The sequence below is a fragment of the Argiope bruennichi genome, chromosome 1 (genome assembly GCF_947563725.1).
Source record: "Argiope bruennichi chromosome 1, qqArgBrue1.1, whole genome shotgun sequence".
Taxonomy (NCBI): Eukaryota; Metazoa; Arthropoda; class Arachnida; order Araneae; family Araneidae; genus Argiope; species Argiope bruennichi.
This window is the reverse complement of record NC_079151.1, coordinates 23378000-23397550: the sequence shown is the minus strand read 5'-3', so window position 1 is coordinate 23397550 and position 19551 is coordinate 23378000. Positions and strand designations below refer to the sequence as shown.

The following is a 19551-nucleotide window of genomic DNA, read 5'->3' as shown; positions in this document are numbered from 1 at the left end:
AATCCAAAAAATATCCTGAAAAAATTTGCTAAAGTATTCCGCATCATCCACTGAGTCTTCTGTTTTTAAAAAAGGCAGACGACATGCTTTTTTTTTAAATCTTTTATTTGCACACGAAGCTATATAGACTGGAACTAATTATTTTTTTATAAATTTAAACTTCATTATAACAAATGATTCCTAATTAAGAGTATTTCGTTGTGAAAAATTTAACTAATTTCTAAACATTGTACAAAAACATTTTAGAATGCAATAATTAATTTTAGTACAAACTAGCTTTAAAACGTTTTCTGTATTTTTGCGAAAACAGTCATGTCTTAGTGAACATATTTTGAAATTGGTTTCCTAATTTTAAATTTCTTTCCTATAAGCATTGTATTTTTAAAGAAAGAATTTAGGATAGCTTTTATTTCCTATTACTCCACTTGACATTCTAGATAAGTAATTATAAAATAAGTGTGTTTATAAAGTTGTATGATTTTTTTTTTGTATGCACGTTTAAACTTTAAATATTTGTTTTCCCAAACTTAAATCCGAAATATTAATTTTTAAAATTACGTCTGTCTCCTTGAGTGCATATACATATAAACAATAATCAAAACAGAAGCAAAACGGACGAAATCTGGTATGTAATCTTTTGACCGAAATGATAAGTAAACGACGCAACTTGAATAAGATACGTAGAACTAAAGCCGGAACATATGAAAATGAGTAACATAATCTGTTAACAAGGCTATGCAGGATGGAATTTAATGCTTAGTCTTTATTTCAAAAATTATACATATGTATCATATTCCTTATTATCAAGCTTTTACGAAAGGTACCCTGATGCAAAGTTCCGCTAAGAAATTTAAAAAAAGGAAGTGATGATCAGAAACACATTTTTAATGTGTAATGAAGTAAAGTACTTTGGTATTTTTCATCATAATCACTATAATTTCTGAGATATTTTCATCATAATCACTATAATTTCTGAGATATTTTCATCATAATCACTATAATTTCTGAGATATTTTCATCATAATCACTATAATTTCTGAGATATTTTCATCATAATCACTATAATTTCTGAGGGCATGAGCTTTTGCATACTCTTGTCGTTGAAAGATGCCACCTGCAATTGTGATGTGAACTGGAAATTTGAAGAAAATGTATCGACAGTTTTGTCGTAATGGGAATCTTCGGTGCTCTTTAATCTGCTTTTCAATGTCTGTAAGCAGATCATCAGTTAAACACTTTTCTAGCATCGTGAATATTGTCACATTTTTCATTGAAATTTCGCACCTATCTATTAGTCATCGCGTTTTGGCTATCGCATTTGGCGAACTGTTATCGCGTTTTGGCCATTAGCTTCCTCATTTATTTGTAAATTTTAGTTGATTTGTGCTTTTAGAATTATGAAAGCGAATTACAGAACTTAACTCGCATGTGAGGGCATTTTCACCTTTTTCTTTTAATATTTTAAATGCTCAGCATGCAATCAAACAATACTCAACCATTTAAAAATGACTTCTATAGTTTGCTTAATGAGTCAGTAAAGTGAATGTGCATGCGTGAAATCACGAACGCAACGTTTCCGCGGCAAGAATTGAAAACAGGATTTAGTTGCTGGGTCCTTCTTATATATGCAATTACAATAATCCGTAACTGAGACTATCCAGATAATAAAAAGTTATTACAGAAACTTAACATCAAAACTGATAATGTGTGTACAAATTTCGATAATATTGATTAGAAAATTGTAATGTTAAAAAAAAAAAAAATACATGCTGAATCTACTTAATTACATGACGGAAATTGACACAACAGGTACAAGAATATTGATGGGAGAACACTCTGATTTAATTAAATAGCAAAGAGGCAAATTCTTCACAGGCATAGCATAGCTATCTTAGAAAACCATACATTTTCCTCTTCTTTGACGGACAGTTTATCACTTTTCACTAAATCGCTTAGCCTTTGGAGACAGTGATTAACCCGTGGGTGATTTAGGCCTTTTAATTTGAATAGTGTGAGCATAGAGTCTAGAAGTTCCACCCAGACGACATTTTTTATAAAAAAGTACTATAAATTCTAATGAATTTAATGATTTTCTACAAAAAAACTGTTTTTCGCTTGTTATAACATTGAAAAATCTTCTGAAACAATAAACAAATATTTCGGCAATAGTGAAGTACATTGCGCATGGTGGTAACATTTGCGTTCATCTATTATTCTTCAGTTATAACGTTATTTCAAAATCAAAGAAAGGGCATACTTTAATGATAATAAATGATAGATACATTCTAAATTTGTTAAAGTATATATCATGCCAAAAATTTACGGATTATATGTACTTAAATATTTTATTATAATATTTCTAAAATTATTATAATAAATGTTATTTTATTATTCTAACTTTTATTATAACATTATTTATTTTAACATTATATACTTTAATATTTTAAAAATCTTTTTACATTTTTAGAAGAATATAATTCTTAAATAAACTAAGCTGATTGGAAAAATAATTGCTTATTTATAAAATGATTGTAAATGCGAATGAATTAATTAATATTTCAAAAGTTAACTTCTGTTTTATTCTATTTGAATTTATAAATTTTGTTTACTTCCAAGCCTTATCCCCTCTCCTTTCCATCTAGAGTCCCTGATTGTTGCTAATTTCTGTAGTATCTGCATGCTATATTTAAAAAAAATGTTCCTTTGGATTCTAATATAAAACAAAATGATTTATTAAATTAGAAATGAACAAGCTGATGCATAGGTTGAAAAAAATATCAAACTTATAGTTTGAGTTTTATCACGTAAATTGTTACTATTCAAACCGGTATATATGAAAAATTATTTATAAATTTAATGTCGCTTTTACTTTTTACTATTTTTACTATTTAAATATAGTTTATTGACGATGGTGACATTCGTCAATTTCTTTCCTGAAAACAAATGGGTAATTCAAAATTTCACTATAAACATTTTATATAATTTGGGCAATTTCATTTTTGTAAAGATAAAATTTCATAATCAATTTTGGCCTCCTTTGTTGATCTGCATCAGTTTTGAAAGTCTCTGCATTTGTGTCTTCTCAATGACAATGCCCTAAAATAACATTTTCATAACTTAATTAGAAGAAAATAAATTGAAGTAATTTGAGATTAAATCCATTTTTTCCTCTTTTAGTACCAGATGTCTCTTTGTAATAAAAGGGGAAAATGTGGTATTTTGCAATATTTTTAATAACGAACTGTAAATTACAGAATAAAAATTAGGAAACAACAAAAATAGTGCGTGGGCCATAAATGTGTATTAAAAACAATAAAAAAAATTATTAAAAAGCTATTAACGCTGAAATTATAATGTCCCAATAAAGAAATTTTAAATTTTTATTTTTACTCATAATGAGTATTTTTTTTCGAGCTTTTTTGTTTGAAAATAAATTATTTTAAAAGCAGAAAAAGTATCAGTTTAAATATAATGTTGGTATTTTCATTAGTTTCGAAATACGTAAAAACCTATTATAGAAAATAATTAAGACTGAAAAAATATAACTTACTTGCTTTATAGATGCATATTAAAAAGTATTCTAAATATTTTTCTGTCTCATGGTTATTATTATAATCTTTTATTATCAGAATTTTTATTTCTTCTTTTGCCAACATGAAATACAAATGCTCCTGTTCTTCAATTTATTTATTTATAGCAAATCATTTCCTTCAATATTTTTTTAAAAAGCTTTAACTTTGAAAATGAATTTTTATAGAAGAGCAAAGATAATTAAAATATTTATATTAGCGTGATTATCCTTGTTACGCAGTTTATTTTATTTGATTCGTTATTTCATGTTCATAAAGATGAAATTTTGTAATTAAATTTTCAAACTCTTCTTTTTGTCCAACAATATCGAATTTTCTACTTTTGCGTGTTCACAATTCTGATATATATTAATATTTTCAAAAATTAATTCCTTGTTAATCAATTTAATTGCATTTTGGTTCCACACAAATAAGGCTATCTGTTGTTGATTTTTAGAAAAAAAAATATCAAGATTCCATAATATTAGTAATGTATGATAAATTAAGGAGAAGGTATTAAATAATTAATATTACAATTTTAATAGCATTCTTTAAAAACGTTTTTAGTATGATATGGAAAATGTATTTCACAAAACGTTTATTTTTAAATTGTCACTGCCTTTCTTTTTCTTGCACTTGAATTTAAAGAAATCAGGTCATATTAGATAATTTATATAATCAATTAAATGGCATTAATGTGTATCGTTACAAAATTCAAGCCTTTCTTCCCGTAACTGAAATTTGTCAATCATATAACCAGTTTCTGATTAAAAGAAATGCCTCTTGTTCGCTGTAATTCATTCATTATTAAGAAATGACCATTTATTGCATTTTCATCTTTACTTACTTTCATCTTTTCATCAATAATAACAATAAAGGAACCAATCAGAGATATAATTGGTTTCAACGCATTGAATAACCATCTTATTGCGTCTTTTAATACTTAATTTAATATGAATAAGGACATTTAAGGGAAAGTAGAAAGCGAAAATAACCTTTTGGCGAATTTACTTAATTTTGTAATTAGATGACATACAAGGATTGAACCATCAATACATCAATAGATTGGGCCATTAATTCATCAATAGATTGGGCCATTAATTCATCAATAGATTGGGTCATTAATTCATCAATAGATTGGGTCATTAATTCATCAATAGATTGGGTCATTAATTCATCATTAAATTGGGACATCAGTCTATTAATATATTTGAGATATCAATCTATTAATATATTTGAGACAACAATTCATCCATATATTTGGATATTTCAATATATATCAGGACATGAAGGACATCAAATACGCTTAAAAGTGTCCGAATGAGTTTAGCTGTTAAATCAGTAATAATGAAACTGAGTTATCAGTAATAATTAACTAATCGCTTCTAACCATTATATTGCTATACATCATTATATTACTAAAGGTAAATTCACCAACCTTTTAAGGATGATTTGAGTGCTTCGGATGGTCATATGCTCGTCATTTAACATAAGGAAAGTCATTTGCTTATTAAGGCTGTTACCATTTAATCGCAGTTTAAATATTAAAGCTTATCAAAAAATCATAAATTTTAAAAACTGGAAAAAAAGTCATATGGAACAGATAGATATGTATATATTAACGAAATAGAACCACACAGTAATGAAAAATTTCGATTCCATTATATTACAAAAGGCGATTGTCTCAATGTAGAATTTAGATCTAAGCCTTATCTCATCCAAGTTTACCGTATGGCAGGTATTCAATAAGGAGTTGCAGAAACATGAAATGATTAATTCAAATGAAATACTGTTCTCACTTTCAATGTTGCACTTTTTCGAGCTTTTTGCGCTTCTGAATTGATCCAAATAAAATACTAATATTTCGGAAAAATTAGGAGAAATTAAGAAATAAGTTTTATTAAAAATTATTGAGTGTGTATTAATTTTCCCAAAATGTATGAATGATTTGAAACGATGAAGAATAAGATTATTCATGCTTTACGTGAATCGTTACTTAATCCCTTTTGTCAAATCAACGTGCGTCAGAATAATGACGTAAATGATAAAAATATGAATGTATGCGATTCTAATCATTCTTCTAAATCAAGTCACGATAATGACATTTGTGTTAAGTAACTGGTTGTTGCATTTTTCCTTTCCTTTATATAAAAGAAAACTTTGTATTAGAAATGTTTCACATTCTAATGATATTCATTTTTTTTTGTTCCTGATTCTGGTAATGTTTTAATGCATTTTTATTTTTTCCATCTACTGGTATACTATTAGGACGCGATTGTTCTCAGTTCTTTATTTTTGGAACTCATTAGTGAGTCTTCTGGACTGGATTTAACATGGTTAAATAAAGAGATGCGTGCTGACGAGTGCGTTTTGAAACTAAATTGTTAGACTGTTCATTTTTGATATAGGATTGCTTATTTAACTCTGCTAATTCAAAAATGTTGGATTTCAAAGTGTAAACAAAACTTTCATTCGAAGTGTATTCAAAAAATGTATTTAGAAGTGTAAACTTTAAGGATGCATGCGCAATTATTTTCTTGTTTAAAATTGTTCTTACTACACAAAATTCACTACATATATATTCAGCAATAATTTTATATTCAGAAATGTATATATAGTTAATCAACAATAACTTTTATTCAAATTTAATAAAATATTTAATTTTACTTTTCAAGCATATACTACATAATCACTAAATTACTAGAATTCCATATGACTGTTACTCAGCAATATTTATTCACTGTCGGAAATTAAACCCTCCAACTCGGATGCAATCCAACCAACTTCTCTTTACTTAGATGTAACGTATCTAAAAAAATTTTACAATGAAACGACACTAATCATGATCATGTGTTCACGATGTTATTTATGAAATTCGAAAATCATGAATATTCTATGCTTTAATAGTATAATTAAATTCATTAATATGCTAATGTCAATTTAGAACTTTCTAATGTACGCTCTACCCTACTGTAATGTCTTTTCAGTTTGGAATGATTGATTTAATCCATTACAGCATGTGATCAAAGGCGAAATAGAAATGCCACTAACAGCATGTCGCAATTTGCGAAAATCATTATGGGCTAAATACTCCTTTAAGTTAAGCTGTACGCTTCCCCCAAAATAGCGCAATTCGCTCAATTCTAATGCACAATATCTGTCCTGAAATAAAAGGCTTAACTATAACCTCTTCCGAGAAATCTGGTGACAAGCAATGAATAAAAGAATTGCGATACTAGTGTTATTCAATAAACATCTTTAAAATGACAAATAAGGTTCCAAAACTCTATTTAGTGTATTATAAGTAAGATTTTTTTTATTGCAAGTAGCAACGAAACAAATATCAAGTTAAAACAAAAACGTAAAGCTGGGACACCACTTGAAATAGTTTAAGCGCACCGAAATCTAATACTTGCTTTTAATATATTTTAAATTTTAATGAGCATCTGTTTCTTAAGCTATTCCTTGATGTTAATCTTCATATTATAGTTTTCAAAACCTCAAGTTTCCGTTGCATTTTGCTTAGATCTTTACATTCTTGTTAAGCAAAATCTATTTTTAATACAATAATAAAAGCGTATAAAAATTTTAATATTCAATTTTAATAATTTTTAATTTTAATTTTTTATATAATTTAAATATAATTCATAATTTACTTTTTAAATTATTGTAGGTTTCTGAAATCCCTTTTCAAGTCCATTGCTAGATGGGGCTCTTCTTATGGAATAATTCAAATTTAATTAATGTTAATCAATCAAATGATATTAAGAAAAAATAAAGATACCGTACTATCATCACACAATTACATAATATTTTAGAACTTCAGTATTAGAAGTTGACAGAAAAATTGGGACTAAAATTTTAATCAGTTTTTAATACATTGGTGTGTAAAATTTTTAAATTGATAAATTTGTTTATATACTAGTGATAAAAGTTAGGGGGTATTTCAAGCAATAACAAATACTTTTTAATGATTATTTAACAAAAACATCGGAAAGTAAAGGACAAATGTAAGCCTAAGTCTCTTGCGCAGTAAAATAAAAAAAAGCCCTTCCTTTTCCCTTCATATTCCTTTTAAAATTTCCTCTAATTTTTATATGAAGTATTGAAATCAGTGATTTTTCCAGTTTACTACAATGTGGTAACCACTAGTACGGAAATAAAATTATTAAAATTAATCTATTAGTTTCACAATTACATTCTAAAAATTTTGAAGTAATGTATTGATATGGATAAAACATAGTAATGTAAAATTTCGAAACGAGAAAACATAAAATTTCAGATCAAATAGTCAGTGAAAAATCAATTAAAAATGTCATCTTTACATTCATAAAACCATACAATTCAACTAAACAGATAAAAAAAACCACATGTTAAATAAAAGCATGAGAAAAAAAATTGTTTTTTTAAACTTTAGTTTATAAAAGCTATTAACTTTCTTTTAATGTTTGTCATTTTTTTAGTAAAGTGTCACTTTTATAAGTTATTTCTGAAAGTGGTAAAGATAGTTCTTTTTGTTTGGGAAAACTCGGAGGCATTGTTCATTTAATTATTTTCTGCTTTAACCATAAAATGTTGAAAGAAAATTCATTGTCTGTTGTCTAAGCAATCGCTAAAGAAAATATTTTAACGTGGAGGAAATCTGGAGGATCTTAGCCATATTTTCAAACGCAGAGGCGAAACTGCTTTTACCCTATTCAAACGGAGATTTTAATACGATATTCTTTATCACAGAAAGGATGTAGATTTTTTCTGTTAAAGTTGCAAACATTGACACATTTTTTTAAAGAAAACAAGTCTGTCTTACACTTTTGCGTAGGCAGTCGTTTTTGAGCACAAATTTAATAAAACCCAATTTTAAAACTTCAATATTTACTTTGAATAAAAATGGTTTATAATTATTTTTAGCTTTTTGTCGGTGGTGTAATTATCCCCCTTTGACTAATTAAATTTATCTAACAATTTCAGATACATTTTTAACTATAAAAGTGCTTAAATGTATCATTTAAAAATCATTTTCGTAAAAATTATTAAACCATGGCATTGAAAGAATAGAATAATCTAATGAGCTTCGTTTGAATTTTATACATCTGCCAGCTTTGACTTTCTTTGGGTTCTTTCAATCTTTTTATGTATTTAAATGATTTAATGCATATTTTGTACGTATAGCAAATTGCCAAAGCAAAATACACATACACACACAATTTTGAAAATTGTGTGTGTGTGTTAGAATTTTACTGACCAGACCGTTGCACTTGGAGGTGATTTGTTTTTCAAATTTTAGAATGTTAACTAATTAAAAATTAAACTAAATTTTGGATTTACTCCGTGATTACTTCAGAAAAAAAATGCAGCACAAAATTGTTTTTTCCATCATCTTAAAGTTAAAATAATAATAATAATCTTTTCAATGAAACCAATATTTTTACCTATAAATTAAGTTTCTATTTTTCACGATTAAAAAAAAATATATTAACCATATCTTCCGATAATTAATTTCGCACAAAATAAAAATAAAATTTTACCTGCATGTTATGAAGGTGTGAGAAAATTAGCTTTTATCAACGCGTTACCATCGCGTTGGCGAAAATTCAAATTGTAAACTTAAATTAAGTCTTACTAAAAACTAAACCTAAACAAGTATAATATTGTCACTCCACAAGCCAGACCGTGTGACCTTGCTGTAAATGATGCTACCAGACTAACAAGGTGGAAATGTGTACTTCGAGGCAATTAAGTTCTTATTTAATTAAAACTTAAGAAAATTGTTTGCATTTTTACACGATTTATGTAAATGAAATAGTAAAAAATTTAACATTATAGCATCTCAAAATTTAAAAAAATATATATCTTTTCAATGGTACTAATTTAGTTACCGTAATTTTTTCCGTCTTGCTTTAATTAATTTTTAAGGATGCTTTTACGCATACTTGACAATCTCACTGTGTTGTAAATGAAACACAAATTATTTTATATTGTTGATACTATTTCATAATTCTATTGTTGACTTATTTTTACACATTGAAGAGGGTTTCATTTTTGGTTTGTAGCATATTTTTAATAAATGTTTGATTACTGCGACAATTAACGCTTACATTTAACTTCAGAAATAAATATTTAATGAAATTTTGTTATGTTTTGGTGGTTTTAAAATATTTTTATATTACCTCTCTTGAAGTTTAGCTTTCTTATTATTGTATGCTGATTTTTTTTTTAAATTGAATCACTGAAAAGTATATTGAAAAATTTTTTTGAAACATTTTTGTTAGAAGTTTTAAAATTGAATAATTTTTCATTCTATCATTATATTTTTTACACACATTTTTCGGTTCAGCACGATTATTATAAGTAAGTTAAAACTTAATCATTTCCCAGTAAACTTCAAATTTTAGGTGAATGGGCAGAAACTCGGTAAGGCTTATTGCACAATAAACAAAATTTTGTTGGGCTTTTTAATGTTAATTACCTGACTGACTAATGTTAAGTACCTGACTGACATAAATTACCTGACTATCAAAATTAGTAATTTTTAAAGATTTTTTGCTAAACAAGCATGTAAGATTGTTAGATTTGAAAATTTCAATAGCAATTGTTTTCTTGTGCATCTGCTGGTCCACAAAGGCCTCTGACATTTAATAAAATGAAATATTCTTTTCTTTAAATGTATTGTCGATTTGATTCATGTTTAATCCATTATGCATGAAACCAAAATTTGGCGCAGAACTACGGTTGAACATAAAAAAATAAGCTGAATCTTCATATCTGGAACAATGGAAGACAAATCTAGGATGAAATAATAGTAGCAATAATTAAAACCATTTGAGTTTCTCTTTAACAACAAAATGCATTGTTGTAAAATACTCTTTAAATATTTTTTAATTGATTAAAAATAGCAAAAAATAATATCTGACAAAATTAGTATCATCGGAAATATAATTTTTTTAAATTTTAAGATGATATAAAAAATATTTTTGCTGTAATATTTTCCATGAGTCTATACCGGAAAAACTGCATTTTTGATTAAATAAAATCTTTAAAAAAATTATTCCAAGGCAAACAAATCTGTTCTCCGAAATATATATTTTGCAAAGTTTGGTAGCTCCAGGTCAAACAAACTATATGATTTGTAAAGCGAAAACATGCATATTTAATATATTTTATTTTTAATCGAGATTTTAATCTACTCTAAAACAATGTTTCTCCTTTATTATTTTACAAATCTAAATTTATATATAATTATTTATAAAATTATGAAATCAAATGTTTCTCTGAATTCTCAAAATGGTAGTTTTCACATGGGAAGACAATTTCATTTAAATTAATTTAATAACTAATTGCTATAATATTAAAATTATTTATCATCAATGAGAGCACATCCACAGCATTTCTAAACTCTAATATATCGAGAAATAAGTGAAAAATAAGATTATGAAATTCCGAATTTTTATTTAAAAAATGAATTTTTTTATACATCTGGGTAATGTGTTATATCTGTTGTTGCAATTTTTTTTTCTTCGTTTATTGTATCTGTAACTGCAACTCATTATCTTGAACACTCACGCATTAATTCCTCATTAATATAAGAACCTGTTATTATTGCGTAATTTATCCATTAATATTATTTGTCTATGTATATTTGCAACCGCAACCGACTAAATATTTATATCCATTAATATCATTTATGTTATTTACATCTGTAATTGCAACATCTCACCAATATGAATATCAAATTTATCAGTTCTTTTACATTTCCAAAATGAACATCACGTACTAATTATGCTAAATTCACCTGTAATCTCATATCCTATATTTCATAATATTTGTTACAGAAATTACAGTGGTTAATGATTATGAGAGTAAAAAGCACAATCAAGTTATATTTAAAATATGAAACAAAAGAAGTTAAATAAAAGTATTTAATAATACATTGTAAAAGCAGCTATTTTTAAAGCAAATGTTACAGTTTGTATATAATGCTAAAATTTAATTTGAGCATGGAGAAAAATAATCATCAAAATTGTAGTAAAATGTTATTTAAATTTTGAGTTTCTGTGAAATGAAGTACGCATATATGAACAAATATAAATTTAATGAGACATTTTGCTTACACACGCGAAATATGCACATATTTCGAAATGGAAACATGAAATATAACATTTATCATTCACACAAAAGAGTTGTTAACAACCGGATATGATGACAAAAATGTGTGATACGTTGAACAGTGAATATTTATATTAACTTTTAAGTACACCTCTTTTACGAACAGCGACATACAAAATCATTGTTCGATCTCAGAAGTTTCCTTTTCATCTGTAGAAAGTGAACATAAATGCGCAACTTTGTTCATAAATACATAAATTACAGTCAACTTGACTTGCATCCGAAATTGCATAGCTGTAGATTGTTATAAACTCTTCACTTGAGAAAAATATTATTGCACTGGGACTGGTTAAACTGTTGCGCTCGATACGACTCCAGTTTATTTCATCCTTTCACAGCGATCATGATCGTGGTGTCGTATCGTGCAAGAAGTTTAAGCCTGGGAGTTTATTGCATAGATATTAGATAAAAATCATCCACACTTTTTTCTTAAAAAAATAAATGCAACGAATTTCATTTACAGTTTTCTTGAAATACATAAACAAGGAAATGATACAAAAGTTACATATGCAGCTGCCACTTATTATCAACATTCAGACATAAAATTTTCAAATTCAGGTTTAAATATGAAAAAAATTATAACTAATATACATAAATAACACGGAAATACAATAAATAACAGATATGCATGATGATATAGCAGTTTGTTTCAATTAACAATTGTCAAAATTAACTACTTTTTATTTTCGATATATACTTAAAAATCAATCATATTTATAAGAGATAAAACCAATAATTTAATCCAATAACAATTTTTTGTTGGTTTCGCACAAATTCAGAATTTATGTAATGCCGACTATATCAAAATTTTTTGTAAAATCATGGACTTCTGTTATAAATATATACATCTACAAGGAAAAGCCATAGGATCATAAAATATTAGTTCATGTTACAATTAAATTTGATAACAGAAAATATAATAATAAATAAACACCTTTTGCGTGTTAAATCTACAATGAAGTAAATGTTTATCATTTGCTTTCCTTGCTTTTAAAGGAAACATCGGAAATATTTGACAAAAACACTACAAAATTTAGGAAAGGAATTAATAAAATACTTCATAGATTATTACATCAGCATGTTACGATGAAAATAGGTACAGGTATTAGACATTTTACTAAATTGAAATATCGGAAATATTGCTTAAAATTTATTTTGTAGAGCATTTATTTTTAAAAAAAATTATTCTTCAATGTATTTAGTAATTAAATTTATACATTGTATAATAGTTTCTTGTATAAAAAATACATTCTGTCACATAAATATATATTCTGAGCATTATCAATTCATTGAATCTTGGTTCAAATATGCACTCATTAAAATCATATTTATTTTAAATTTATTTAAATATCTTTCTTTTATGTTTTACAGTAGAGTTCAGTTATATATATATTCCAATGCAAATGGAAATTATGGAGACTGTGTTAGCTAATGATTCCTCAAAATATTGCTAAAATTCCGCAGCTTTTGATTTGTATATAAAAAAAATTATAGTTTATAGTAAAAAACGTTCGCCTAAATATAGTCTTAATTTTTATCCAGGAAAAATATCTTTTGTACAAAGAAATAATATGCAAATGAAGAAAATGAGTGTTGTTGAAATTATAAGTATATATCATTAGTGACTTTTAAGTGGTCACATATCAAAAATTATATCTGGTCTATATTCATTTAATCTCTGCAACAGATGTCATGTCGCCGATGCTAAAAATGCAAGACAACTGCTAAGATTTACTGTATGGTAAACAGAGAATATTTAACAGATGAAATGTGAGAATTAAGCGAAGAATCTACCAACTCGATAACAGAATTGATAGTCATTAAGTAAATAATTTTTAATTATGTCCACTTCATTGCATTGTTTATCTAAGCAGCCATCTTGGTTTCTGGCACTGGCACAAGACATCTCCTGCCCATGTGATGGGGTATTGACTAGTAAATTTCAACCAAATGGAATAAATGATATGCGCCTTTTTGCACTTTAAGTGAAAATCTTTCATTTTGTGAGATAATGTCTTCAAAAATTCGCTTTTATAATCGTTTTCAATAAATTTCGGATGATAGAGCATGGATGCATTATCATAAGCACTGACCTACAAATCTAATTTTCTTCGCTACAAAATAATTTCTTTGTATAGACATCTAAGTGCTCAGCTTTAATTATTAGTAAAAAAAATTAAGCATTTTCAAGAATGATAAAATAAGTTAAAAACTATATTATGAAATGCGGCGCCGTTTGGTGTGTTCGCGAATGGAATATAATTCAATTATAAAAAGATTATGCTAGTGCATTCTTTTGTTGTAGTTTTAATGCATAGGAAAAATCAAGTTCGAAAGTTTAAGTATTATTTATTACTTATTATTTTATATATTGTATAGCTTCAAGCGCTGGCATAAAAGGCTGCAAAAGTTATATTTTTTCATTGCTAACATTCATAAGGCAACGCGAATTTATTGCACATCTTGTACAAATATTGGATAAAATGATATGAAATTGCAGTTTTAAAAAGAGCAAAAATTCGACATAGTTTAAACAACATTTTACATTCATTTCTGGTTATTGGTAAGTTTGATGATTCAGCGTGATGACTAAATTTCGACATTACTGTATATAATTTATACGGCAATATATTTGTATAAACTATATAAAAAAAACCGTACATTCAGTCAGAAATATAATTCAAAAATTCAATAACAATTATTATTAAAAATTAGTAGCTTTATGCATATTTTTGGCAATTTTTTGGTTATTAAAAGTATGTCATTTATTTATCCATGCTGCATTCTTATTATTACACCATCGCTATTAAATAATATCTCCCTTTATAACGTTAAAAGAAACAAAGTAATGGAATGTCACATAACACTAACATTATTTTTATACACTTACATACATAAAGTCCGTTACACATATTCTGTATATATACATTCAGTTCACATGAAACATCACATCTTGTTTAAAATACACATATAGCGAACAGCTATAGAAGTAAATTAAAAATGCATTCTGTCCAGCACTACGCTACTTTTCAAATACCTCGTTGGATTAAAAGAGAAAATTAAATCAGTTGTTGCACGTAAAAGATAAGATACAGCATTACACACCATAGCATGACCAGTAATATTTATTTAAACTGACACTTGAAAACGCGGAATGAGTTTGTCATATTTTTAAAATGCAATGCCATTAATTGAATTGTCCCTAGTTAAAATTCATTTAAAGAAAAGAAAGGTCTCTGGTGTTCAAAATGCTGTCAACTATGATTTATTTAACTTTTATCATTAACGATCACGAAAACTGTACGTGAGTTTAGTTAGTCACTAAACAATTTGCAGCAATCCTTATGTTTGAAAATAGACAATAAATTGAAACTTTGACTAGTGATTTAACAAAATATTTTAACGCGAATATAAACTAATCCTTTTAGTCCATTTTCTCCGGTAACATCACAGAAAGTGAAATAAGGTGTTATAAATTTTCCTAAAACCAACTTGTATTTCTATTTATAATTAATAAAGCTTTATTTTAAATAAAATTGCTTTACAATAATATATATATACTGAAACTTCTGAGTAGATATTAAATCGTTACATATAAAAAAGAAAATAAATATAATCAAAAAAACTATTTATTCCTATAATATCATCTAACTTGTTTTGAGAATTTCAAATTTTCTTTTAAAAAATCGCTAAATTTAATTAAAATCTATATTAATTTTGCAACTTTAAACAATCTATTTATTAATTATCATTTACGAAACGAATAATTTATATAATATATATGAAAAATAGTTAAAACAAATATTAAAGAAATTAACCAGTTGGAAGATAAATTCTTTAAATAGCAAAAGCATCATGTAATTGAAGAAATTGAAACATTTCTTCTTGTTTTTTATATATTATTAGGTCATTTTTAAATTTATTAAATCTTTTTTCATTTCTACGTTCTGGCTAAGTTTACAGGCAAAGTGAAATTGAATTTTTTTAAAAAAATTATGTACTTAAAATAAATTTTTTGTAACTTTAATTTTATTTCAAATTAATATATACTATATGCTATTGAAATTTAGCATTATTTGATAAACAAAAGAAATTTTGAGCTTAACTACAAGAAAACTTGAAGAAACCTTTTATCAATAATGTGCCGCATTTTAGCATACATTTTATTTAATTATTTTTTTTTAGTAAAAAACACTTTCATTTTCTAATTTAAATGTTTAGAAACTTTTGAAATTCTGGAAGTAAATCAAATTTGTAATTTAATTATTCTTAAAATACTGCATCGACTTAGGCACATTTAAGTATTCAAAACTTAAAACTAAGCAAAATAATTCTGTAATTTTTTATTAACTGTTGAAATCGTTTTCAATGATGAGCATCTCATACAAAAATATTGCTATTATTAGTGTCAAAACATTTAAACTTTACATGCAAAGAATACAGACACATCAAAAATAAAACAGCATGTAAATGTATATAATTAAATGTAAATGCATTATTTCTGTTATAGATAAATATTCAAGAATACAATTAATTATAATGAAATCATTGCATACTTAAAACCTAAAATGTTTCAAGAATGCACAATTAAATTGTCTGCATATGATGTTTTTAATGTAGGTCAAGGCTAATACTTTAATCGAACAAGGTATCTGAAATGTAGTAACATAAATCAAATAGACAGAACTATTAAATTTACTATATGTGTTTCCCTAAGTAAACAAAGTATATATGTAAATGCATTATTATGAACTTAATTTATTATTCAGACGATATAAACAAAATTTATATCTTTTTAACATACATTTTAATTCAAAATATAAATTAGTTTTTCAGGAAGAATTGTAAAACTTGTTTAAAAAAATCTTATAACTAAATTAATAGAAGTTTATTTTTTTCATAATAAATCAGATGCACTCCAAAAATTTTAACACACCGAATAAAACAACAGTTTCTGAATACTCGAAATTCTAATAATGGCTTACTTAAAAATAAAAATGGCTATTTAAACACTTATTTTGTTACCATTTACAATGGCAACACAAAGACACTAACATATTTCATTGGTTAAAAGTGTCAAGGCCAGTCAAGTGTCAATATTCATTACTGAAATTTTATACAAAATTATTCTCCAAAAATTCATGAAATTTTCAATAGGTCTTTTTTAAAGCACATTTAAATCTGATTACTGAGATATTAACACATGTTTCATTCTATTTCTGAATATTATATGTAAACTGATAGACTGATTTTTAACATTCTAACATAAGGAGATTTTGGTTACAAAAGTAAATACATCACATTTGATCAAATTCTAATCTTTAAATACATTTGACTTGAAAATTATACGACGCGAAATTTTCCATTAATGGCCACTTGAGAAAAAAAAAGTAATTATAAATAATAATTGCATAGTCACATTGATTCCATCTCATATCAACATCAAACAGCCTTTGGATTCATGACTACATTAATCACCTTCCACAAAAACATTTTTGGCATCCTTACTAAGACACAGAAAATGCTGTTGGTTCTTTTTGAGTTCTCATAGTTATTGTCACAAAGAATATTTCTGTGTTGTTTATACCAAACTCTCCTCTTTGACACATCCTGGTGGCATCCTACTCATTGAAATGTTGTTGGCTCTTTTTGAATCTTCGTGGCCTTTATTGCCAAGCAGACCTGTGAAGAATTCTTTCAAAGAGCTTCTTGAGCCCTTGGGTAGAATAATTTCGTCACACGACCTCCATTTCTTCGACGGCAGTTTCAGAACTGGTGGTTTTAAGAAGTTAGACGATGTCTTCTCATTGTCCTTGGGCATGATCAGATCCACTCTGATATCTTTCGTACTCAGCAACGGCCTTAACGATTCATCAATGTTAATGAGACCATTTCGATTATTCGAATCTGACCGGCAATTACAAATCTGGTCAGGTGAGCAGTGGTCGCAGTCCTCAGATCCTATACTCTCCAGTTTGGGTTTCCTTGGCGTATCGGGTTCAGATTTGTCCATGTTGTACAACTCGCCACAACTACTGGCAGACGCACTTCCATACCAACTATTAGAATCTGGATCTCGAACTTTAAGAAGCTTGTTGGGGTCTCCTTTTCCGAATGAGCTGAATCTCTTTGGTGATTTTGGACTATCCGAGGATAGACGTAAAAAGACGGGAACGCCACCAGGAGAAGGAGGAGGATCCTCCGAGCAGTTGACGAATGAGCTATTCCTACGACCAGCCAATGAGCCACGACGTCCAAGATCGTTCAGTTTAGGACTGCGACGCCTGATGTTTTCGTCACGTTGAACATTGAAGAGCGGTTGGGCTGGTATGGAATCTGACGCTGAATTAGTCCGTTTCTTGGGGCCTTTGTCGTGTCCTAACAGCCAATAAGTATGCACTTCACCTTTACCCTGTTAAAAAAAAATAATTAATTATTAAAAAATTCTAAATTATATTGTCAAGTATATGCAAACAAATGCATTACTAAAGTAATACTCTAATATAATTATTGGTTCTTCCTCTGTTTGCTACACACACACCAAAAAAATTGTCATTCAAAATTTTAATAGAGGTCGGACAGTGATTTCGTAGGATGAAACTCATTATTTAATTTTCATACTGGTTGTTTATTTTATTTAAATTTTCTTTTGCAAACATTTAGCCTACTTTACTGCAAACAGCATCCCTTTTATATGTATAAATATTGCAAATTAGCAAAATCCAAATGACCAATAAAATATGTTTTTATATGTTATAATTTAAAAAATATGAATATATAAAATAACAAGCTTGAAAAGTTGGCCTACATAATTTTTTTTATATTTAAGCAAATATAAAATAATAAAAAAAATGTCCAGCGTATCGCAGATTCTTCTACAAATATAAAAAATAGCTATACAAAATTCAAAATGAAAAAGGAAATTCCAATTATTAAATAAACTTAAATATGTTCTTTTTAATAATATAAAGCTCAGGTTCTTGAAAGACTAATAAATGAAGTTTCAAATAAAACTTTAGTTTCATTGATTATAGAAAGAATATTGCAGTAACAGTTTTACAAATGTGGTTTTCAGAAATATTTATGTGATATAATAATTTTTTTCATTGTTATGAATAAGTTTCTGCTTTCATCTAATTTTAGTTTTTTTCCCCCTTTTTAAATGAAAAAGAAATGTTCATCCAAAGGCAGTAGAGCACAGTTATGCTTTTCCTACACATAAAAGAAACAAGAAGAAATAGTAAAAACTCTTTTGCACGTTTTGATAGAATTCATAAGATATAAAACAATAGCATGTTAATATTTTTTCAGAAATATGGATGAATAATATTTGAATCCTTTCAGATTGTTATTGATAATACTAATTAATACCATTTAGATTAAATATTTATCTTATATATTCCCTTCCTTCTAGATGTAGTACAATCCACTATTAATAAAATGGGGGGAAATCTTTAATTAGAACATGGAGATAAGCAATTACGTTGAATTATCTAATATAGCTTTAAATTCATGTTCTTTCAGGAATTTACTTTTTTCATCAAATGATTGCAAGTCAATATTTTTATATCAAATCCTAATTATAGAACTCTTATGTTGCCTTAACCTCAGGATATATGGCCGAATTGCCATATTCAGTGGTCATTAAACTCATGTATACCAATATTTCTCAGATAATTGGAATTTGTATCGACGATTCTTCAAATAAATGGTTCAAAGTGACATTCCAATAAATCCATTATTTATGCAAAAATTCTGCATATTAATGTATTTTTATATTTTTTTAAAGGGAAGTATAAATCATTTGTATCGTAACCCA

The 19551-nt window shown here is 26.8% G+C and overlaps 1 protein-coding gene across 2 annotated transcripts in view; it reads right to left on the bottom strand.

Annotated features, from left to right (window-relative positions):
• Positions 1-15899: 15899 nt before the first annotated feature.
• Positions 15900-19551, bottom strand: part of LOC129963110 (receptor-type guanylate cyclase Gyc76C-like) — a 426844-nt gene continuing 423192 nt past the window's right edge. Inside the window, exon 23 of one of the 2 annotated variants that reach the window (XM_056077187.1) lies at positions 15900-18144. In XM_056077187.1, the coding sequence (XP_055933162.1) occupies positions 17314-18144 (831 nt within the window). In that variant the 3' untranslated portion in view covers positions 15900-17313. The remainder of the gene's footprint in view (positions 18145-19551) is intronic. The other variant, XM_056077197.1, reaches the window with a different exon arrangement.